The sequence below is a fragment of the Cryptotermes secundus genome, unplaced genomic scaffold, assembly GCF_002891405.2.
Source record: "Cryptotermes secundus unplaced genomic scaffold, Csec_1.0 scaffold1551, whole genome shotgun sequence".
In the NCBI taxonomy this organism is placed as follows: Eukaryota; Metazoa; Arthropoda; class Insecta; order Blattodea; family Kalotermitidae; genus Cryptotermes; species Cryptotermes secundus.
In genome coordinates, this window is record NW_019739253.1 from 290795 (window position 1) to 316503 (window position 25709).

At 41.1% G+C, this 25709-nt stretch overlaps 1 protein-coding gene across 1 annotated transcript; it reads left to right on the plus strand.

Moving 5' to 3' along the window:
* The first annotated feature begins 3498 nt into the window (after window positions 1-3498).
* On the plus strand, window positions 3499-25610 carry LOC111871912 (vanin-like protein 2). Its single transcript, XM_023865310.2, has 7 exons — window positions 3499-5559; window positions 6680-6762; window positions 8862-9005; window positions 18734-18865; window positions 20636-20799; window positions 23227-23441; window positions 24579-25610. The coding sequence occupies exons 2-7, from the start codon at window positions 6703-6705 to the stop codon at window positions 25526-25528; spliced, it is 1665 nt and encodes a 554-aa protein (XP_023721078.1). The 5' UTR covers window positions 3499-5559; window positions 6680-6702; the 3' UTR covers window positions 25529-25610.
* The last annotated feature ends 99 nt before the right edge of the window (window positions 25611-25709 follow it).

The window sequence follows — 25709 nt, forward strand, 5'->3', positions numbered from 1 at the left end:
TGTCTATTATTAAAAAACCGTCTGTTTATTTTTCAAAACACAGCGTTTCGGAGACTGGATTCTGTCTCCGTCTTTAGGTGGAACCTACTCAGTTGGTCCCAATCGATAGAGCTAGTCCAGTCTCCGAAAAGTTGTGTTTTGAAAAATAAACAGGACGGTGTTTCTAGATAAAGACAGGTAGATGGATAGTGCCCAGAAACATAACGTTTGTACTGATACGTCAGACGAGCACATTGGTACTGTTGTTGTTGGTATTTCGACTTAGGGGATTTGTGGGTCTTTTAACTTCCATAATTGCTCGCAGTCAGGAATAACAAAAAATAATTCAACTGAAACAAAAAGGCAACAAGGTAAACACACAACCAGACCCCGCAAAAAATATCATTACGGAGATTGAAATGACAAATTGCCCATGAAACGAATGTCCTGAAACACTTTTTTTCGTACGAATAGTTATTCCAGCAAACATGAGGAAATTAATTATATGAAGTACACTCTTCGTCCCTAAGGTAATTTAATCTCGTAATCCATAGCAAATCGGCCACAGTAGCTGGGCGGTCTAAGGCATGTACTGTCTTCGCTCGCTGGGAAGCCGGGATCGTGGGTTCGAATCCCACACAAGGCATGGATGTTTGGTGCGTGTATGAGTTTATTCTGTGTTTATATTGTCCTTTGTTTAGGTAGAGGCCTTGTGATGGGCTGATCACTCGTCCAAGGAACCCTACCGTCTGTAAAATAATCATGAAACTGAAAAAAATCAGAGACCAAGGCCCAAGGGGGCTGTAGAGCCAGTGACAGTAGAGCTTGCGGACTACAGGCCACGGAGTTCGTTTCGTTTGTTCTGAGTACTGAACTGAATATATAAAAGGTTTTATAAATGCGCGGTGGGACACCAGTAATACGATTAGATTTCCTGCAATAGATCTGTATTTAGCAAACCAGAACTTCATGACGAGCTAGGAGCATACGTGCAGCATTTGTGTACTATAGAGCAGTTAACCTTAACCATGTTTATTCATACAAGGAAATATAAACGTACAGTTTGTGCAATATGCATAGTTCAATACTGTGGTATATATAATTACCAGTTTTCTCTAAATGGTTAAGACCAGTATAACAGAGCAGCTATATTACAGTTTTCCTGTCCCTCCATTAAAGCGATATAACACAATATCAGTGTTACTGAACAATGACATGGACTCTGACGTAATGACGTCAGATAATGCCGCGTCTGGGGGCATTGTGCTCTCAAATTAGCATGATAATGTCCGACGTGATGCAAAACACGGCTCTCCATGGATGTTAATTTGCGAGGATATGATGGAAGATTCTTCCTGCTTAGTTCTCCACGCACATATGACACTTGAACAAAATGGGATGCACTAAACTACTGGCTTACAGCATCCATATAACCTACATTTGTTCTTAAAATAAATAAATACGTATGATCAGCTCCGCTCTCCTTGTTGTAATGCATGGTTATGAAACTCGGTCTCTCATAACAGGAGAAGAGCACAGACTGACTGTCCTTCAGAATAGAGTGCACAGTAATACACGTGGAGTTAAAAGTGAGGAATTGACAGGAGACAGGAGAAAAATTACACTCTTCTTTACATATTGTTGTTGTTGTTACATGTGTACTCATTACTATGCAAAATGTTGGCAAACAAGTTCCCGCGAAGACAGATTCTTAGTAAAGAGTCCGTTACTAGGTTACAGAAGACAACAGAACAAGTGTTTTCAGTCTGGTCCGCGCCATGCCCAGCGCTAAGCAGCAGAACTGTAAACACGTCTACAATAATAGAAGTTTTCTGCGTCGTTCGTGCTGAAGGTTTATAGGTGACAGTGAAGGTCGTTTGTAGTCAGTCATGGCTGAGAAACCGTGAGTCAAGGACACGAAGTCGTTACGAAACGAGCTGTGAGATTTCAGCTGTGAAGAGTTAACAGACATTGAAGACTTTATGTGATATAATTAGAGTGATCTTGAAGGTCTAAGACATAATTGTAGTTATGACCTGTAAGTGGCCAATAAATTCAATTACCAATGCAAACCCGGCTTTTATTCACTGATACACCTGACAAAAAAAGTTTAAGGTGAAACCATCCTCCAGGAAAGTGATGCTAACATTCTTCTGGGATCACGGAGGCATAACGCTCACCGCGGTAATGGTGAACCCAAGACTCATCACCTATGACAATTCGGGCTAGAATATCGTGTCCTTCATCGTGGTAGCGATTGAGATGATGTGATGCCAGACCCATTCTTTGCATTTTGTGCTGTGAGGTCAGCATGCGCTCCACCCATCGTGCACAGACTTTGTGAAAACCTAACCTGTCATGCATTATGAGGTAGGCCATGCCGTGTTAACACGCCTGGCTCCGACAGCAGCCCAAAGAATTTTATGCTGCTGGTTTTCAGGGGCTTGTGAAACGATGGAACAAGTGCCTCAATGTACAGGGAGATTATGTTGAGAAATAAAAGCATTTTTCAAATAAGTACTCTTATTTGTTTAAGTTGTATGTCCATTTTTAACTTACTTATTGATTTACCCTCTTACTCAAGTATCTATATGCCCTTTGGACGTATATCGCAAAATTCTCACAAGAGACAGATAGTAAAAGCCACAGGTGTCCATAAATGCACGTTTATTTACGCACACAGCTCACAGATATATAGAAGTCATGTACGGAAAGATGTTATGCAGCCCGAAATCCTTGATGAAGCCCCTATATTTCTGCCACTGCTTCCACTGTCAGTGAAGCATCGAGTGGGTTGTCTTGAATCAGCTAGACAAGTCTGTCCTCTTTAGTGACATAATCTAATTAAAAATGGTAGTAGTTCTAGACTCAAAGGTTGCCTTCATTGAGACGATTGCATATACAGGAGCTAGTTAAAAGTCAAATAAATTTCAGTTTATCTTATAATTAATCTCGGAACCGCTGAGAAAAATAGAGAATATAAAAACTAAGTGAACATTTCCTCATTTGCATTAACATCTCTACTCTTTTGTATAACAGAATTGTTTATCATGGCTGCAACAATTGACAGAATACGTCCGTGATTTAAGAGATTGATTTTGGGGAGGGGTTATCCGATATTGCCGAATATCCGTTAGACCCAAATTCTAATTTTTCAATCAATTCTAAATTTTGTTATACACTAAAGTTCGACCCTTTTCCTCTTTTTTTTTTTGTCCATGGTGTGTTAATTAAAAAATTATAAAAGGAAACAAACCAAACGCAGCACAACACACATTAATTAACGGTAGAACGAGTTGTATACTGGATATGTGTTGCCCTTGCAGCTGGCGAGTTACGAACCAGGTTATTTTTCTCATGGGCTCTTTCAGCTTATTCAGGGCCCAGGCCTCTTATTCGGTTCCGTAATCATTTTCCACAGACGGTAGGACTCCTTGTACGTGTGATCAGCTCGTCGCAAGGCCGCTACCTAAACACAGGACAACACAAACACAGAATAAACGCATACAGGCACCAAACACCTACGCCTTGAGTGGGATTCGAACCCGTGACCCCAGCGTCCGAGCGATCGGAGACAATGAACCAGGCAATTATGGAGAAGTATCGACATAGCAACAGGAGAATAACAGGGAAGTACCGAAGACTTTTGTCCTTTAAATCGGGGTTCCATAAATCGAGGGTTTACTCTTTGCCGGAGAAAAGAAGGTACTCTAATCCTATTTGTGTGGCCAGGGGATGCGAGAGAGGGACATCTCAATATGATGATTACTATACGAAATCAAGGAAGGTTTATGAAAAGATGATACTGTTCAAAGACGTGAGGACGAATGTTGCTTATAATGCGTGTTCTGATAAGCTGTCGGCTGTCCGGCGTACACGTGCCGAAGCTCAAATCGATCAACATACCCGTGACTGCTGAAGAGTCAACAATGATGAAAGTGCATCTGAAAGCATTATTCACGGAAAGAAGCGCTGTTAGAATTATTTTAGGACACAACGGAAAACATTCTGATGATATCAGGAAATTTATGGACAGTTCGAACAAGGCATATGCAGCTAACTACTGTGTTAGTAAAGTGTCAGAGTTATAAGTACATTGCCTTGTTTGGCTTTCATTCTTGTAGGTTCATAGATGTCAAGCAGAGGCGGAGCAGAAAAGTGACGCACCTTTCATTGTCGATCCAGGGGGGATATTTCGCTGTTCTGTTATACATATTACCCTGAGGACCGTATTTCATATTGTCACGTGTAAGGGGGGTACGCGTGACTAATAACTGTGGATTCTAGATTTGATGATTAGGTATATTTGACGTCACTATCACAATCACGCTCAGTTATAACAGTTCACACATTTCACTCTTTCTGGATAACGAATCCCTCTCTGGGTAGCTCTGCTTCGTTCTCGAAAGCGCCTTGATTCGTTGCCGAGTCACTTCGCGTTCTGCCGTATTCTTGCCTTTCTGTGTCCTCTCCTATTCTCCTCCTTCTTGTGACTCACTCTGAACTTACGGCTTCTCGACTGACTTCCGTTTATCCCTGGTAGGCGGATGGGATATGAATCATCTCCGTGAAGATTTCTGTTTTTCATATCCATGGTAACAGTTTGTTTGAAATGTCGTTGCCATGGATATGTCCTCAACAGTTCCATCAAAACCCAGAGTAACGGTGTATTTGTGTTACCACTGGAACGCGCCCCGCTATGCCCCGCCCAGCAGATGAGCATGTTGCAGCTTCCAGGCTCATGTCACAGTATGCTTTTTTGAATACACTGCCGTCCTTATTCAATGTCCTGAGGCTTGTGCAGTCTTATTCTGTAGATCTTGTATGTTATACTACAATAATTATTTCAAGATACATCAAACCTTCCTTCGTCCTGGATGGTACAAATTCATTGCAGCCAAATTGTAGCCATGAGCAAATCTCTGTATAGAGTGCTCCCGAAGACTGTACATAATATTCTGGACACAAACATTTTTAAAACTTCGTAATACAAGTCAGGCACCCTCTTGTAGGTAGGTAAGTAGTTTATTTAGGAAAATTTATATAATTTGAGTTTAAAATATTGTTTAGTAATGAATTAAATTACAAATTGTTTGTAATCATGTAACATTTCCCCATTGTTATTGCTCTTCTGGGGTGTTATGCTATAAAATCTGGGAGATAAGTTCCTCTGATAATTTCGTAACTCTGTACCAAACTACATGGCGTCACACCCAACACACAGTAATGTTAACAGCCACTGTCGTGAGGAACACAGCTCCAGCATATTCTTATGTTATAGGGCGTGATGAACTGAGGATATCATTGTGTTTGTGTTTGTGTTTGTTGCCTAACATCTCTTCAACCTTTCACGTATTCTACGTAATTTACACATATTCACTGCTTGTTGACACAACTTTATCTACACTACTATTTTCAGATGCGTAGTTTATCTCCAACTGAAAGTGTCCCGACGTGATTAAGCTTATCTTTATGAAGCTTGAACCTTGAACTATTTTGTATTTATTCAAGCCAGACACTTTGTATTGTTCAAGAAGCAAATATAGTTCAGTTGACAACGGCGTTGCATTAGGTTCGCATGTAAGTAAGGTGTTCAGTACTTCATGTATATTTTCAGGCATATTTACTGAATGGATGAGCCGAAGGAAATTGTATTTTAGCTTGGAAAGGAATGGTCTTCGAGAAAAGTGTCTTATGTTCTTTGCGTAAATTTAAAATATGGCGTGAGGTCATTTCAATTTTGTTTTAATTGTAGTAGGCGTACACTCTTTCCTTAATAAACGTGTTCATTAATTAGACAAACAATTCACTAATCATTTCTTCTCACATGAGCCTGAGGAAAATGCTGTAGGTAAAAGGGCTGTTCTGCAATTTTCATCTCGGTACTGGTAATGTTCCAGACTTGCATACTCCGTTCGGATCTCGGAGGAGTTACCTGATGTTCTCGCTCGTTGTTTTCTCATTATCTCAGGAAGAATTTAGAGATACTGCCTTGAAATAAGCCACACCCGTCTTCATCAACTTCTAAAACTGCATTATACACAGTAGGTTCATTCGGCACATGGGTTCCACAAAATGATGGGAAATTTTTGAGCAACTGCAGACTTGGCTTCTCCTCAAGAAAGGCTCAGCTCCATGAGTAAGTGAGGTTCATTCACATCTAGAGGTCTATCAGAGACCCTGGAGAAGGACATAGGTCAGACAGGATAAGGATGACAATGAACCAACAGTATGAAGTCATAACATTATCAGTTGTTTTGTATGTATTCAAAAATAATCTCTCGCCCTACGGGAAGACCTCAGATTGAGAATGTTTCAGTAATAGGTACTTTGGAGTTAATAACGAGGAAATTATAAAAGAAGTGAGAAAATTACATAACTGAGAGTGTCAGAATTTGTTACTCTTCGAGAAATGACAGAAAAAGTGGGAAGTGAACTAAAGAGGATGCAATGGCCGACATATGTAACATGCAGTAGGGTATGAGAATTACTGATACAGTTTTAATGGGAAAATGTGATTGATAGGGAACACTTTGGAGACCCCGTCTTAGACGAAATGAAAAGTCTAGTATTGAAGTGCAGTTTATTATTTACATAAAGCTTATTTACATTGGATGACTTGCCATTCCGAAGTTAGTATAAACATAACGGCGAAAATGTCTCATGATAAACTAGTATGATTTTTACTTGTTTCTTACAGATCATTAGTTAAGCACATCGGATATGAGGTCCGTCATTTGTCGGCTGGTTTTTTCTATAGCTATCCTGCAACCAAGCGCTCAGGTTTGTGCCACCTCTGATACAGTCTGTCCAACGTCTGAAATGCAGGACATTGACAGATATCAGTTATGTATAAATAGGATGGATCACATCTACGTGGTCTGACAGTAAATTTCGCGAACTCACCGCGGTAAAAGTGCTACATACCTCACTGCTGAATATCACTGTAGTCGCCTTCAAAGTATGTACCGATGCCAGCGCCTAGTCCACCCTTCAAATCAATTTTGGGACTGGTTTTGTGGATTGACCTTCAGATCTGCTGTCGTATTGCTCCTGATGTCATCAGTGTCATCAAAATGCCTCCGTTCAATATTTCCTTTATCTTCGAGAACAGAAGAAAGTCACTGGGGGCTAGGTCCGGTGAATAGGGAATGTGTTCCAGCACACTTATTTGTTTACTAGCTAAAAACTCCCTCACAGTGCTCTAATTCAAGCTCCAACATTCTCGCGACGTCACACCAAAACACACACAGACAATAATAGGCGCCACTCAGAAAGAGACTGCCATAGATCAACAACAACACAGCTGTGAAAAGTTAATATGTCAACGTGATGGAACCACACTGAGGCTTTCGTCCACTGCTGCTATGGCAAGCACACGTTGACGAGTTCGCGAAATTAATTGTCAGACCTCGTATGTGTTTTATTCAAAATGAATTCCTCATATGCACGAGGGGAATGTGTAAGAGGATTATTTGCTTATCTTAAAGTATTCAAATGCTATTTTAGTACTTGTGTTCTCTGCTTTCATTTGTAGCAAAGCAGCAAAATGAAGTTCCCAAATACGAAATAACGCAGTGAGATCCAAATAAACATACGCCAAGCTGTGTGCACAAATTAATAATGAGAATGCTAATAGCTGCATGCTCTGGACATACACATCCTGTGCGTTAGCCGCTAATAAAAGGCTGATTCTCGCGCTCAGTTTGACTTCACTTTTTGTCTGTCTCCGTTTCTTTTATGCAACAAAAAGTAAGAGCTTTTGAAATATGAGTTCTCTTGGCAATTACGATGAAGACAGCTATTTTCGTGGAAATGACGGTGTCTAGTCAGGTACGGACGTTTCGGAGGAAGTTACTCTCTTTTTCTTTAGGTTTCTAGCATACTACAGAGCATGAAAGAGCCGTAAAAGTGCAGACAGAATGGGCCTCCCAGACAGAGGAGAGTAGCCTACACAGGGGTTTGACGGGAATCCGTTTTAAATGGATCTTCCTTGGAGATTATGATATTGTCATTTCAGTTTGGGCGCAACCTTTTGTACGAATTAGGAGCAAGTAAATTAAATGCTGATATTAACATATATTTGATCTATTCTTATATTCTACATACAATTTAAAACACAATCATGCCAGTTTTAATAAAAAACGACATTAATACCCTCTTTACCGAAATATTATGTTCCAGACCACAATCGTAAATTTATTTCTGACTTCCAACGAAACGTTGACAGCAATTCAAATCCTAGAATGCCTAAAATCAGTACTACCGAAATTGTTAAATCAGTTTTATAAATATTTAGATACAGGTAAAGGTAGTGTTGTCCTTATGCTTATCTAATTAAGCACTACGCCATGAAGGCGTATGGGGGACTGGATGTATAAATCCACATTTTCTTGACCTCGGCACTAGCTGGGGGTGAGTGGTCAGCTTCATACACCTGCCGCTTTACCCCCAGAGAAAGAGCCCCCGGTGTTCATTGGATAGGAGGCTGGGTGGGCCACAGAGTCAATCTGGACGACATGGAGAAGAGACTTGACCTTACCAGGATTCGAACCCTGACCCCTCGGTCGTCCTACTTCTTAAGGGCCGAAGAGTAAATCAAGTAAGAAACCAGCACGAAACACACAGAAAGCAACTTTGAACGTCGGTTGACTTTCACTGCATCTACAAGGTGTTATATCACAGAACAAAGAATTCATTTTTAAATATTTAGTTTTTTATTTATTGAGAAATGTATTTAATTTCAGTTTTCATAGATGTGAAGTTGAATGTGTAGGTTACGGTAACTGACACATCAATCGTTAAGATAAGATGAAAGTGAATGTCTTCTATTTATTTTCATTTCTTCATGCTGCTGCACTGTGCATGATGTTCTCTGCCAGGTCTCGACGCCAGATTCTCCTACGTATGTGGCTGCTGTGGTGGAGTACTCCCCCGACACAGGCTCCCCGGGAGATAGTGTCGCCGATATCGTCTCAAAGAACGTGGCGCAGTATGTCCCGCTCATCAGGCGGGCGGCGGAACAGGTGGGTGATAACACCTGTAACAAAATCCGTGAAGAAATGGCATTAGGAAACGAAATCCTGTTGTTACATATCATGCAGTTACATCAACACATATGGTATGCTATTTCATGGTTGGATTTTGTACTTTCCCTTAACTCATAGCTTATTTGACTAAATTGTAGTCACGTTTCTAGGCAGCGCCTCCGTGACTCCACATCCTTAGTAGGTGCTCGCAAAAAAGAACTCACTGCTTCTCTGTTTGGTATGTTGTTAATCCTATCAAATGCTTAATAGAAAAAAAAGGCCCAGACGTAACTGAAGGAGATTACCAGGTGATTATATAAAGAACGATGGTCTTTGAATAAATTAGTAAAATAGTCACGAAAGCTAGTGGACACAGTGCTAAAATAACTGTGCTTTTAAATTACCGGCAAGGTAAAACTATACTTGGTCTAGAGAAATTCCGTCTTCTGGGATGTGGCTCCGTGTAGATATGTATTTTGTTAACCGACGTTTCGGAGGAAGTATCACCTCTGTCTTCAGGGTATAAGAAATCCGCGAGCAATTTACCAGCGTGAGCAGATGTCTATAGACTAAGTACCAGTCAAGACACCCAGCTATATAAGAAAGAAGGGAGGGGGACCACATGGGAGAGGAGAGGGGAAGGGTCTGGAGAGATGGACCAGCAGGCAGCAGGCCAGAACAGGTATAAGATCATGTCGGGGGAAGGGAAAAGCAAGGTTACCGTGAGATTTCTTATACCCTGAACATGGAGACGATACGTTCCTCCGAAATGTCGGTTAACAAAATATCTACACGGCTCCATATCCCAGAAGACGGCATTCTTCATAGTCACGGCCAGGAAACCTTCAAATCTTATATACCTGGTCTTAATTAATTAAGCACAAGCCATGAAGACCAATGGCGGATTGGTGGTATAACTCCACCATTCTTGACATCGACATTAAATGGAGGTGAGTGGTTAGCTCCATGCCCCAGCCATGGAGACATAGTCCCTGGTACTCATTATGAGTACGCTATGTGGGTCCCAATGTCGGGCTGGACGTTATAGGGGAGAAAAAAATCTTTTTCTCCATACCGGGAATCGAAACGCAATTTAGGTTAGTCGCTATACAGACTGAGACAGCCCTGCTATTTAACCAGTTAATTGGGAGAGATAGACTGAAGCTGTTATGGTAAGCTCTAAATCACTATTCCGTCGTACGCATGCGTGGACTAAGGAAAATAAATGCGAGGAACTTCAGTTAGGATGGCCAGGATCTGGACCGAGAATTGAACAAGGTACATTTAAAGTAGGATTCAGGAATACCGCCAGCTACACCGCGACGTTCAGTACGAAAGTTGTTAAGTCGATAGCGTGTGTGAAGTTTCAGCCAATTCTAATGAACACTTCTCTTCCAAGGGCAATGAAACATCATACCTTTGCCGTACAACAGGACGTCTTCTTTCAGAGATTATAGTCCTTCCGCTTCCTGTCAGATCTCGGCACAAAGGCGACGGTTGTCATGCCTGGGCTCTTTGGTGGTTTTCCATCATGTCACTGTATTCTGAATCACAGAATTACTGGGTTTTTGGACTTTTTCCATCGTCCGGAATTCTAAGAAATAGAAAACACGACGTTTCGGAAACTGGCTCTGTTTCCGTCTTCTGATGAGGAAGGAAAACACTTAATCAGTGGACCAGTGATTGAGATTAGCTCATTTTAAGGGGCCCAACTGAATAGTCGTCTTTCTTCCTCACATGAAGACGGAAAAAGATTCAGTTTCCGAAACGTCGTGTTTTCTATTTCTTAGAATTTCGGACGATGGAAAAGAGTCCCAAAACCCAGTAATTCTGTCATCCACCATCGTCATAACCTTTAGAATCTCTTGCATTCTGCTACTATATTATTACACTCATTCTCCATTCGACACTAAGAAAATTGTGTAGCTGAGATGGCAGAATTAAACAAAGTAACGAGTACTCAGTCTTTGCGAAGAAAATGTGATTAATAAACGCATGAGTTGAGCGACGTATTAGCGTCTATTGTTTATCTTCCGTCAAAATTGCAACACTTTTACATTCTACACTTCAAACTACATGTTTTGACCTCAAACGGCCATCTTTAGGTGTTTTTATGTTACAGATATTTTACTAAAACTGTATTAAAAACTGCTACACTGTTTTAATTCGTGTTCAAATCACATGCTGTAGTCTTCTTATGTAAAACGAGATAAAATCCTTTAAAATTTATGTTGCATAATATTTCACCTCGCCGGCGGTGTCGTCATTTTCGTAAATGTATCAAGGTGAGGTGAGGTGAAATAATATGAAATAGAAATTTTAAAGGATTTTATTTAGTTTTACTTAAGAAGACTACAACGTGTGATTTTAACACGAATTAAACCAGTGTAGCAGTTTTTAACACAGTTTTAGTAAAATATGCGTAATATAAAGACAGCTGAAAATGGCCGTTTCAGGCCGAAACATGTAGTGTTGAAGTGTACAATGTAAAAGTGTTGCAATTTTGACGGAAGATAAACAATGGACGCTAATTTGAACAAATGCAACGGGATGCTGAAATACAGAATGAGCGACGTATGTTCGCCAGCGATCACTTGCGTCTTGTGTGTCTCCCTCCCCCTTCCCCTTCCCCCTCGTCTGAAATTTGGGACTAAGGACGTGAAGCAGGAAGAGGGAGTGAGTTGACATATCTGGAAGATACACCCACAAAGCTAAATGGAGTAAATCTCTCGCTTGAAGGAAATGAGGTCACAATCTGAGGTTAAAGAATCAGGACCGCCTTGACACTTCCTAAAGTGAAGTTCTAGGAAGGCAGGGCCCCTTGTCAGGCCGAGTGAAGAATGGAAGGAAATTGGCAAGTCGCGGATCCGATGTCGTAACGCTACGTCATACTGCAGCAAAACACGTCACTCAGGATTACCCGCCATGATGGAAGGCAGGCAACCCGTGGACTTCTGAAAACAGTTAAAATTGCATTTCGTGAAGATAAAACTAACTCCGTCTGTCAGGGCCTGTCTTGCGAAGCTCATAGTCGCTCACCTGGTCACGTCCTTCCCACACTTTTAAACGAACCGAAATATTCATTAACGGTACTTCATCTTTATTTTTTGCAGCCTGTTGTGTACATTGTAATTAAGGTATTTTGATGGCAGTCAACACAACAGCTAATAACTAGAAGCGACATTAAACAATTTAATATTAATTTTATTTATTAGTTGTTGTGATGATCACCGAAAAACATTAAATTCATTATTTTTTCACAAGAGCACGGCAGTTGAACCTGCTTGGGCCAGTTTAATCCATTCCATACCTAAATTTCTTTAAAATACATTTTAATAGTCTCATTCCATGTATGTATAGGTCTACAAATAGTCTGTTCCTCTAAAGTCCTTCAGCAATATTTCTGCTTTCTTCAAGAACGCTACACTTTCTTACATCGCTTCCGTTTATGGGCTGCTCATGCCTTCGGTTGGGAACTGAAATACTGCAAGAATTCCGATCTAAAGCATCACGAAGAAATGTTTTCTCTTCATAATTTTGCTCCTTCTCCTTTTTATATTTACTCTTTTCCTTTCAATCTTATCTTCAATTCCATACTCCTCCCTTGTCTCCTCCTTCCCCTCCTCTGCTTTCTAACTTTGCTTCTTCCATTTCTAATGCTGAATCTCCTCTTCCTCCCCTATCTCCTCCTTCTTTTCGACGTGTCGTCATCTGTTTTTCTTCTTTAGTGTCCTGGACCCGCACCGTTTTGCGTTCAGTATCGAAAAGGATACAGGTTGCTGCGGAAACTAAGGTTTTTGAAATAATTTCAATTTCAACGTTAAATTTTAACGAAGACATCACTTATAGGAATAAAATTCGTTAGAAAACAGACTGAAAGACAGAGAAAGTAAAAGCTCAGAATCAAAGAAAATAGGAAACACAAGTGCGTAATATATAAATCGATATAGTCAGGAACAATAATGATTTTAATACAACTGAATAAGTCAGTGAACAGTGTTATGTTTTGTTGGACTGTTTGTATTTACTAATGGCACGTCCCTCACGGAAATAACGAGGCGTTACCGGAGGAACTACTTGTATAGACTGTTCAATGAAATACACTCAACTGTTCATGTTATAATGGCAATACAAACGCTTGATCTAAATTTACAGTCAGTCTCGGTATGAAATATGTAAGTCACGAAAAGATTATATTATGCGACTACAATAAATATATGTCATAAACTCTGTAAGTTATGTGTGCCCATTTTGTTTATTATGGGAACTGTAGGAAAACAGTTGTTTTTCCTCGTGGTTAAAAATGTCAGATATATTGATGACGTGTACAACGAAATTTATCAATCCAAGAAACAAGACATTACGCACTGCGCACCCCAGTTTGCGCAGCATTTCGCAGTCCTCGCTCACAATTCATACTACCCACGTGTATTATTTCTGAAGCATTTACGTAAACAGTTATGGGAATATCTGCATCCCAGGTTCTTTAATGCTGCATGCCTTTAACTCTGAATGACGGGATAGCGCAGTTGGTTGCGGCACTATATCATAAGCCGGAAGGTCGCGGGTTTGATTCCCGATGAGGTCATTGGATTTCTTTTTCAATTGACCTAATCCATCCAGCCGCAATATGGCTCCGGGGTCGACTCAGCTTCTAACAGAAATGAGTACCAGGAATCTTCCTGGGGGGTAAAGGGCGACCGGCGCGTAAGGCTGACAACATTACCGCCATCTTTGAGCCGATTGTCTAGAGGAAATGTAGGACCCTCAACGTCCCACAGCCCTGTGGCCCTTCACGGCCTCTTACAGGGATAGGTTTACTTTCTTTAATCTTTCACTTCCTTGTGTTTTGTCAGGAAAAAAACCAAGCTGTGACTCTGCATTAATCAGTTCTTCTTTCAGTTTTCTGTTACGGGGCTGCATGTTACTAGTTACAGCTTCGTTAATTACATTATTAAGCTCTTCTTTATTACTGGTTGTTTAGTAATGGATAGTATCTAATTAGGAATAATGGCTCTTATTGACGATACAGCTTGATATAAGCAGGCTTGCAAACAGAGAACAATAGCACATAGTTCCTCATTCTCTTCCTTCAACGAATTATTTATTGCTAACTTTACTGCGCTATGCACCAAGTGCTAGACAGCTTCGCAGCCTGATAGACGCATTTTTCAAATTAATTTTTTAGCCAGATTAACAGAAGGGTATCTAGGCTCAATCTACAGAAGCATATATGTATAGGCGTCGACCCTGAAGTGCCTATAAACACTACATTCGTACGTTCCCATTTTCTATGAAATCGGAAGCACAATCAATTGTCAGCTATGGGCGAAAGAAAATATTTCTTTAATTTACCAGGCATCATATGTCGTGCATTGGATTCCAAGTTAAACGAAGTTTTTCATTTAAGTTATAGTTTTTAAACCGTGGCTTCATTGCCAACTTTATATAAAACACTATCCCTCTAACAGGCCATGAAGGGTCATAGGTTAGTGAGAAGTTGAGGGTCCCAGAGTGTCTCTAGATAATCAGCTCACAGATGGCGGTAAGGTTGTCAGCCTTACGTTCTGGCCTCCCTTTATCCTCCAGGAAGATTCCTGGTACTTTTTTCTGTTAGAGGCTCAGTCGACCCCAGGGCCATAGTGCGGCTGGATGGATTGGGTAAACTGAAGAAATCCACCTCATCGAGAATCGAACTCGCTACCTTGCGGCTTGTAGCGTAGTGCCTCAACCACGTACGCTACCGCATGCCCTTCCAAATTTACATAATCATATGACTCTAAAGAGGTAAAATTGAAAGTGACGCTATTAACATTAAATGGACTTATGCAGTCCCATAAGGTCACCTTTGTTCAGCCTATCCTTCTGCCGATCCTCCAACTTTTCGTTTCCACTTGGATCATATTTAAAAATTCTGAGATTCTATTTACTTCCAGCTTTTCGAGTCTCCCGGCATTTATTTCTGCAATCTGGAATTCTGCTTATGCCCTTCATGTGTAAAGCTTCAGTGCCTTACACCTAAAGAGCTCGGAAGCATACTTGAGCAGCAAATGTTTCTGTTCTCCTGAAGGCATATATTCATTAGTTCTCGAAATGTAAAATTTACCTATTTTTCACTGTCGCTAACTTAAGGTTCTTCCTCGGAGAACATTTAATGTAGACTTTCCCTTCTCAAATCAGCAAATATTATCATCCCTAAGTATACAGACGGATATACAGACAACCAAGATTCTATATTATGAGTTCGCTTATGTATTCAATATTGTACGTAATATCTTCAAATAGGGACCGCCTCTGTGGTCTAGCGGCCAGAGTTCCTGCTACAGAAGCAGAGGTCCCGGGTTCGATTCTCAGGGCTACCAGATTTTCTGAGAAGTAGTGTGTCTGGAACGGGGTTCGCAGGATAACTGAGGAGCTATTTCAAGGAAATAAGGGCTGCGGTATAGAAAACCGAGATTAATGGCCGTGGGGATCCGTTGCGCTGACAAATTTACACCGTCTAACCGCAAAAGTTGACACTAACTTCGCTGAAAAGCGGAGGTCCCTCGATCGGTATAGTTTGCTTGCGGACTACAGGCCACGGCGATCTTCAAATAGGCTACGAGCACATATTTCCAAAATATTTATCTGATTAACATTCATGATCCTCTTCGCATATTTTTTTCTACTCCATGTAACTTCGACAGTTGAAACAGAACTGTTAAACAAATTAACTGCAAATCAATATTATTAAGCTACATAAGTAACTGAGACCAGTGCAAGAAGCCCTTAGACACCACATTCAGTTTTGCTGGTGCTGCAAATTTAGAGCTGTCAGGAACCACTGCGCTGCTTGTCACAGTATGAGTGCATACCGCCTCTCCTTTCAGAGAAGATGGCATACATCAATTGCCGAAGGAGATAAGTTGTAACTTTGTTCCCCAGGTATTGGCTTAACACATTGAGTGTTAGTTGTCAGGCAGAAAACTAAAACCTACGTCAACTTTTCGCCAAACATGCACAAACTGAAACTACTCGTATATTACCAATACAGATAATCGCGCCGTTTTTCACAAGAGCAAACTGTGAAGAGTAGTTGATTCGTAACTCGTGTAATCTAACAGGTTTCCCATGGGTACTGAATGTTAATCCCACAGGAGATAAGTCCTTTTCACATTTGTCATTTTGTATCAGTTTCCTAAAGAATGCACTAAATGAAGACCTAATTGTTCTTATCTCTTTTGATTTTCTTCGCCGAGATATTTAATCTCAGAAATACTCATCAAATATGGATTATTTCTGATATATTTCACATTACGCTAAGTGTTGTTGCATGACTTTAGTTCGTATTGGTAAAATATAATTTCAATTTCCATGATGTCCGTATTTATCTTATCTTTCTCAGAAAAGAAGGCACTAGTATTATCTCTAGATTATAATAATGGATGACCATATTGTCTGTCATTGCCCATACTCATTCATCAGTATTATACAGTGTTTTTTTTAGTAAACTTGACGCGTTCACAGTCCTGTGCTTCGCGGGGACCGGAGCGCCGCTTGCCGGGGAGCGCATGCGAATATTACCGATGAATCAGCTTACCGATAACATTTGGAATGAAGGAAAGTTCTTACCTTTGTTCACAGATCACAGGAAGGTGTTGAAAACGCTGTTAATCTTCATATAAATATCTTTCGCAATTTATTGTTTCGTTAAAACACACGTACAACAATACTTCTTGCACTTACAGCACACCAGACACCAATTTTCAGTGGATCGCTTCAGCAATTGTGTCGTCGTTCTTGCACTGGACTTTAATACTCCAGTCTCTTGAGCTAGACGTTTCAGTAACTTTCTAGATGTATGTTCAAGTCTGGCCCCTATGTCATTAATTTTTCCTCAGTAAGTACTCGGCACTTATGCTTTTTGTCTATTAAGAGTCCCGTTGTTCTAAGTCTATTCACAAACTTGTGAACTGTTTGTCTGATGGGAACTCTTTCATCACGAACTTCAAGCCGAAATTTTCGTCGACACTTTCTAGCAGATCCGTATTTCACGTTGGTGTCATACAGAAATACGCCTTGCTCCAAGTATAGCGAACCATGTCGTGCCACACTGCTTACTAACTGTAACTGGGAACAAAAGGCTCATTGTGCTGATACCAGCTGCCCACTGTTGACAAATCATAAACAAACTCCGATGCACGAACATAATACCATGTAGACGTCTACAAATTAATTATTTTCCTTCATTCCAAACGTTATCAGCCATCAAGCATGCTGAGTCATCGGCGAAACTTGCATGCATCCAACAGCACGCGGTGCACTGGTCGCCCAGAAGCGCGGTGCCGTGAACTCGTCAACCCGATCAAAGTGCTCCGCGTATTTGCTAAAATATATTGTGGGGAACTTAAAGCTAAACCTAATTGACTGAACAGTAAAGGGCGTCAGCAGAACGGAGTCAGGGTCTCTCTATTTTTTTCCTTAGCACTACAGCCCCAGTGGGTCTAGGCCTACCTCCATGAACTTTTCCGTTCACTTCGGTTTTTCTAGATCTTACACATTCGGTAGGACTCCTTGGGCGGGTGATCAGCTCGTCGCAAGGCCTCTACCAGTACACAAACACAGAACAAACACACACAAATTAACATCCATGCCCTGAGTGGGATTCGAACCCACGATCCCGGTTTCCAAGCGAGCGAAGACAGTACATGACTCAGACCTCTAGGCTACCGTGACCGGCTAGGGTCTCTCTATACAAAGCTTTATTTCACGATGTTTTTGGAGCGATATGAACTCGTCCAATCGGGGCATCGGTACACGTACTGACTGCTTACTGATCACCAGGGCCCGGATTTTGATGATCTGAAAATGTTTAAAAAATGACCTATAAAATGGCCGAAAAAATCCAGAAAAATTACGTAAAGGAGAAAGAGAAAGAACACTTCGCTTCCATATTATTCACATTTCAGAAAACATATGAAGAAAAATTCCCTAAAATGGCCAAAAAGACAAGAAATACCCTTAAAAGTCCAAAAATTTACCAGAAAATTACCTTAAACCTAAAAATGTCAAAAAATGACAAAAAATTACCTATAAAATTTACATTTCTGTAACCAGCAGCTCATATCCGAGATTTATTTATTTAAGAGCATCGCATAGGATACAAGGAAAAAAAGATGACATGTCATCAAAATCCGGGTCCTGCTGATCACCGATCACTGAATTTCCCCTAAGCGCAATTCATCCTGTATCATTCTTCCTTGCAGCTGGACAACAGACCTCTAGGAAGCCATCAGGGAAATAGAGTAGACATACAGCGAAGGGATTTATTTTAAATGGGAGCTGAAATGCTGCTTAACTATGATAAATGGCGTTCATAATGTTGCAGTTTATTTGCTACAAGAAACAGCTTGTGATGAAATGTGTTTGCCACGTGTCACACAATGCCTTCTCTATGTTCATACCCGCTCAATACATTGCTTTTTTGACGCCTATTTGAACCACGACATTCATTAAGCTTCTACTGCAAAGTTCATTTTGAATAAGAAAATATTTGGAAGGTGGTCTTAATAGTTAATTTCAGAACGTGTGGGAGAAGGTCGAAACTTCGGTCACGAGAGTTAGGAGTTAGCACAACGTTCATACCCAGAGGGAATGATAGTCACTTCGCGGCATCTATCGGGCTATCATCAAGGTCAGGGCATATTCCCTAATGTGTAAAGCAGTGACTGTTTTACTTGCTGCAGGAAGTGGACATCATCGTGTTTCCGGAGTGCGGACTGGTCACCTATGGAAGTTCCACGAAGTTTGCTACTCCCTTGCCACATCCTGACGATCGAGTGAATCCCTGCACAGACACTTCAAGCAACGTGGCGGAGGTAACTTAATTAAACTTCAAAATATTTAAGGTCTGCTGAACATGCGCTCCCATGAAGACAAGATCATATTAAGTTGAACAAAAGTAATATTATATTTCAGCATCCTGTTACACTCACACAATATATATGGACAAATACCGTCTTAAGTGCAACAATTTTATTGTAGTTTTTACTTCTTTTTCCTCCTCCACACTACATGTTTCGGCCAATTAGGGCCGAAACATGTAGTGTGGAAGAGGAAAAATAAGTAAAAACTACAATAAAATTGTTGCACTTAAGACGGTATTTGTCCATATATATTGAACAAAAGTAACTGAACACATCTGAACATATACGGTAACATCATGATTGAATGATGCCGTCTCTGGGTTGTGGCGTCGTGTAGATCTTGTATGAACCTACGTTTCGGAGGAACATATCGTCTCCCTCTTCAGGGTATAAAAATCGCTAGAGAGGAACCAGCGCGAGCAGGTGGCTGCAGACTGACTCAGATGGAGGCGGTACGTTCCTCCGAAACGTCGGTTTATACAATATCTACACGGCATCACATCCAAGAAGATGGCATCCATCAAAGTCACCGCCTTGAAAACCTCAAATCTCACATCATAATTACTTGGTGTATGAAGTATCCGCTACTTTTGTTAATTCTGTTCATTCATGCTTCAACACATATTATCATTATTATCATTTATTTTTTATTACTTATTACTTACTTTATTACTTATTACTTAATTGCAAAGGTGTAATATTTTGGTACAACAGCAACGAATCAGAATTACATTCACAGCAAAGTTAAGAACCAATTGGATGTGGGTCAATCTTGCTGCATTTCAGTTCGGAATATTTCGTCCTGCCGTCTGCTGTTTACGAACCTAAAGACTGAACTTAAAAACAATTTGTTTTCTGTTTTCTTATGTGAGTGTGAAGTGTTGCCTCTTCCTCTGTGACGGAAAAGCACATGTTCGTGGTAATAATTGAAGAGTATACTGAAACTTGGGGCTCGCGGTAGCGTAGTTGGTTGAGGCACTATGCCACAAGCCGGAAGGTCGCGGGATTGATTCCCAATGAGGTGGATTTTTTCACTTGACCTAATCCTTCCAGCCACAGTATGGCCCTTGGTTCGACTCAGCCTCTAACAGAAATGAGCACCAGGAGTCTTCCTGGGGGGGGGGGGGGGGNNNGGGCGGCCGGCGCGTAAGGCTGACAACCCCACCGCCACCGCCATCTGTTAGTTAAATGTCTAGATAATTATGGGAGTCTCGACGTCTCACAACCCTGTGGGCCTTCACGGCCTGTTGCAAGGATAGCTTTTTAGCTTAGCTTATACTGGGACTTAGGAAACAGTAGAAGATAGGAAATAATTAGGCCTATACAAGAAGGAGCTTCATAATTTTTGCCTTTAACCAGATACTTTTAGGATTAAGATATCAAGCAGGATAAAATGGGAGGGGGCAGCTTGCATAATCAGATATGAAGTGCATAGAGCGTTTTGGTGGGGAAACCTTAAGGTTAAAGACGTACCTAGACTAGATAGAGGGATGAGATTGATTCTCACTGAAACGAGAAATGAGATGGTAGACTGGATTCTACGGTTCAGGATAAGATGAAGTGGTTCTCTCTTTTGAAAACGGTGATGAATTTCAGTGTTCCTGTAAAACGTATTGAATCTCTTGACCAGCTGAGTGAAGATACCTCTCCATAGAATTAGTAACTTGTGTCGCAGCTAGGTGAAATGTCATCCTCACGAGGTTACTTCACCCAATATTTCAGGCCATTCGCACACTGTCTTGTGCGGCTCGGAATCACAGCATCTATGTCGTGGTAAATCTTCCGGAGGTGCATCCCTGCCCCGACGCCACTAATTGGTCATCATCAGGCGTCGTCTACTACAACAGCAACGTTGTATTTGACCGAAACGGAACCGTCGTGGCGAGGTGAGGTTCCTAATATCAGGTTCTTAGTGCTAAAACGTGACAGTACATTACTGTACACATAACACTTTACACCACAAGAAAATTAGAGGTTAGTTCAAGCGGTAAGTTTTCTGATTTGTTACAAGTATTATAATTTTGACCGTTGTCCATAGTCCTGTCTATTTTCTATTTTCTATTCCCATTTTTCTGTTTATTTTTCAAGACAGAATCCAGTCTCCGAAACGTTGTGTGTTTTGAGAAATAGACAGGAGTTTTTTTGGAAAATAGACAGGAAGATGGCCAAAAATATAATACTTGTAGCAATGTACCATTGTCACAAACTTTTATATCTTATTTCTGATTTGTGTTTTGGCGGAGTCTGGATCTAATCTCTGCGTTGACACAGAATGTCCTGACTGAAGTTTCCCTCAATTTGGGTCGTTTCCTTCCTCATAATTTCCAGTTCCTTTTACACTAGGATCTAGTTATTAGGCACTCTGTGATCAGAGTTCCTGAGGAATGCAATGAACTGGAAATAAATGAACGAATAAATAAGTAAATATACCACAAACCTCTCTTAAAGTATTCTGTTGCAAATTACAGGAGATATATCATACAGCTCTGAGAATTACGTTTCTCTGATTTCCTTATTAAACAGTTAACAGTGAGTGCTGAATGAGTTATATCATTGAGGTTAACTGTTGTTGGGTTCAGTAAATGTAAGCCGGTGATTTATATTGAAATATGTATTCAAAGCTGTCTGGCAGAACAATAGAACAGAATATCAATCAGGAAGAACACAATTTTTACTTGTGGCACTTATTCAGATATGGGCTCTGTAGCTTCGCTTACGCCCAGTGTACCTCTCCGCTGTTGCGTAACTGCAGCTGTTGCTTCCGAAATTCTTCACTTCAGACTTCAGACTCTTGGAGTGAAGTCACGTTTTAGAAGAATATTTTGTCGTTTAAAGCGGCCGGAGCGTGAAACTGACTACTTGCCTTCATCTAGTGACGAGATCAAGAATGGTGGACCTATATCTCCACGCCCTCGTGTTGTTTTCATGGCATAGTGCTCAATCATGCAATCACGGGGACAGCTATATGTTACAATTTCTGTGTCCTTCAAGAAAGAGTCCTGTGCCAGAGAAATCTAGTATACTGAGATCGGGTAGACTCGGGGCGGAAAGTATCTCTTCCTGTGGCCATTTACTCATTTTCAATTCGATATTCGATAAATGCAACACAGCGTTTGTGGATTCGGCAGTTTTCTGGACTGACGTTAACACGTCTCTTGGTTATATAAAAATTAATTTTCTAAGGAGTGTAAATATTATCACGTGTAGGAGGGTACGCGTGACGAAAATAACGGGTTCTCGTTCGGATGATTGGATTTATTGGCACTTCGGTTACAAGTTCTCTTGTTCACACTTAAATACATCGCTATCGCTGTATACGTGGTTAACTAGGAATGTAAGCTTATGCTCATAGATGAAAATTAAGCGGATAGTTCGAGTCTCTAAGCATGGCAGTCAAGAGAGGAAGTCGCCTGTACAATATTCAATCTATGCCTCTGTTGTTACATACTGTTCTCACACAACGGTACAATTTCATGTGTTGGTCATTGTCAGTGCTTGAACAAGTTGTGCAAGTTGTGTATTTGGGTGTAGCGGCAACACTCGAGACTTCTGCTAGTTAAACAGCCGAATCTCGTCTGAATTACTGAGGTTCGCCTTTGATGTCCTTAATTTCGCCTAGTGGGGGGTGGAGTCAAACTGGGTCCACTCGGCACGGCGGCCACTGATTGGCCTATTGTACCTGCCCCGGGTGATTATGATGATGGAGAATTTGGTGGAATGAAGATTGGCAAGGGAAACCGAAAAACTAGGAGAAAACTCGCCCTAGCGCCATTTAGTCCACCACAAATCCCACTTGACCAGACCCGGGATCGAACCCAGGCCGCCTGGTCGGAAACCAGCGACTAACCGCTTGAGCTATGGCGCGGCCCTTACATGATGTCCTTAGTCTCTCTAGGACATTGCAGGATAGTACTTTAAAGCTCTTCTTGATGGCTTCTCTTAAACCTGTATGCTATTAGTGATGACCTTCCCATCAACTTTGTATCGCGTATGCAGTTGAAACATTGCTATGAAATAACAACTATAAACGAATTACTAATTGAACTAATTCCATTGAGCTCAGTACTGCTCAAAAACTTTACAGTCGCCGAACTAGCGAAAAAAATCTCGTCTGATAGATGTGTGAGTTTTATTGCCTTGTTCACAAGTTCCCTTTAAGGACTCCTATCTATGGCAGCCCACACCCACACACACACTGTTTCTCCAAGGTACATTTTAATATTACCCTAGTGTGAAAAACTAGGTGCCCCAAGTGGGCTAAATAGAGAACGGATAAACAGTTTCAAAGGTGTGCATTTACTTCTATATTTTAGGTACCGCAAATTCAACTTGTTTGGCGAGGTATGGTTCAATATCACCTCTGAAGCGGAACTCTCCGTCTTCGATACAGATTTCGGAGTGACGTTCGGAATATTCACTTGCTTCGACATTATATTCGAGAAACCTGCAGTCTCACTGGCTAAGGTTCTGGGTGTCCGTGACGTTGTGTTTCCCACGGCGTGGTACTCAGAACTGCCGTTCCTCACAGGTAAGTCATCGACAAGATCCAGGTCGCTAGTCAGTTTTTGTCGTATTTCGCACAAAGTGGGTTCTTCTTGATGTACCTATTTCACGCACAAAGTGGGTACCTTTCTGAGGTACCTATTGTAGATCTGTTCAGTACGAGTCCAAGTAAAGCATATCTGTTTTTCTAAGCACAATTTCACTAAATTGAATGGGTCCGAAATAGAAAAGCTCCTCGCTTTCTCATTACCATAACTGCACTGAGATAAGTGAAAATCTTCCCTTTCCAGTAAGTTAATCGCGTGGATAGGGCCTGTAGCACATATAGGACAAGAGACTGGATACGTCTGGATAGTGTGAAAAGAAACGAATTTCTTTCCGGTTGAACGGAATGCTCATATACGCATAAAAGAACTTGTTTTTTCCAATGTGTCTTAAATATACCTTACGGCTTGAGGATAATGTTTTTTCATATGAAATTCATAGTTCTGAAGCTAAGTGATATTGCATTTATCACACAGCATATTTCAGGACATGTATTTTCCTGTGGTTCAATAAATTTTTGTCCTACTAAGTGACTCAAATAGACTTTGTATGCCTTAATGTGGTCTGTGCGTAGGCCTAGTAACAATTTTTTTTTGTGTGATGAGCAGTATTTGAGAAGCCGGTAATTTCTCTTTGAAGTTAAGTAAAGTGAAGGTGACGGGCCGCGCCATAGCTCAAGAGGTTAGTGGCTGGCTTTCCACCGCGGCGGCCGGGGTTCGATCCCGGGTCTTCACAAGTGGGATTTGTGGTGGACAAAGTGGCGTTGGGGTAGGTTTTCTCCGAGTACTTCGGTTTCCCCTGCCAATCTTCATTCCACCAATTGCTCCACAATCACCCTCACCTATCATCTGGGGGCTGGTACAATAGGCCAGAAGTGGCCGCAGTACAAGGGACTTAATCCCACCCCACTAGCAACAAAAAAAAAAGGGTGATATTGGACTGAATGAAATTCAATTCACCAAAAATATTCAACGTGGACCGTCGACAGCGAATTTTGTTGGTGAAGCATACGAACAGACAACCAGAGCTTCCTCATTTTTACGTTAATTTTCTGACTTTCGATAATAGAGCGCATAGAATTCAATAAAATATCCTCTTGATTTTTTTATACTTTCAGCTGTCCAGGCACAAGCATCATGGTCTTATGGTTTGGACGTTAACTTCCTGGGAGCTGGGTACAGCCTCCCGGGAGAGGGTAGTGCGGGCAGCGGTATCTACGCAGGCAAGGAGGGCCCTCTCGTGACAACAATGCCAGGCGTCCCTACGACGCAACTGCTGGTGGCTAAAGTCTTGAAGAAAACACCCCGAAACACAACACCTGTTTTAGAAAATGTTTGGAACGCTGGTGATTCTATTGAAGCAACACCGAGTCCAAATATATTTTCTGACGTGCATAGAGATAACTCGGGAATTTGGATGATGAGAGATTATTTGGAGCCTTATGAGACTCTACTTCTGACTGAGACAGAGTTTTTTAGTACACATACACTGTGTCACAACGAGCTGTGTTGCGACTTTGAAGTGGCAATGCATACAGATAATCAGGGTCAAAATTCTTTGGGGAAAAGTTATATTTATCGATTGGCGGTTTTTGACGGTATCCGTTCCTATACATTTAAGACAGGAGGCGTTCAAGTCTGTGCCGTCATGTTTTGTACCAATAATTCTTTGTCTTCTTGTGGTTACGAAATGGAGACAGATGAGCAGGAGAGGTTTGCTACAGTTTTCGACTACATTCATATATCAGGTAATTTTCGCCTCAACAACTCCCTCCAGCTACCCAACACACTACTTGAAGATTACAAAGTCTTGTCAGCTGATGCATTCGAGTTCACGAGAGAGGAAATACCTGGGGAAAGTGAAGTCAAAGTGAACATGAGAACAAAAAAGCAAAATTTGAACCTGTTAACGTTTGCGATATTTGGTCGTGACTTCTCGAAAGATGGGGGACCAGTCTCTCAGCCTTCCGTGGATGACACAAATCATGCTACGGTAGCGCACCTACTTTCACCCATCGCTACGCTCCTTTGTATGAACAGTTATTTCTACGTTAAATTCTTAGTGTAAAGCAGAAGAACGGCTGTTGGACGTTACAGAGTCTTAATACTACATACAAATATAAGTGATTGGCCTTTTGAGGCAGAGAATATTTGGTTGCTAGATTTCTGTTGGTACTAACTTAACCTTTAAACGCCGGACTTCTGAAACAGTGGTAAGCTTGAGCTGGCCGGAGTTTATTTAAATGCCC

Excerpts from the sequence above, each read along its gene's own strand:
- LOC111871912 (XM_023865310.2), top strand. The coding sequence starts at position 6,703 with ATGAGGTCCGTCATTTGTCGGCTGGTTTTTTCTATAGCTATCCTGCAA. Across the intron at positions 6,763-8,861 it reads TCCTGCAACCAAGCGCTCAG|GTCTCGACGCCAGATTCTCC; the intron begins GTTTGTGCCACC and ends GTTCTCTGCCAG. Across the intron at positions 20,800-23,226 it reads AACGGAACCGTCGTGGCGAG|GTACCGCAAATTCAACTTGT; the intron begins GTGAGGTTCCTA and ends TCTATATTTTAG.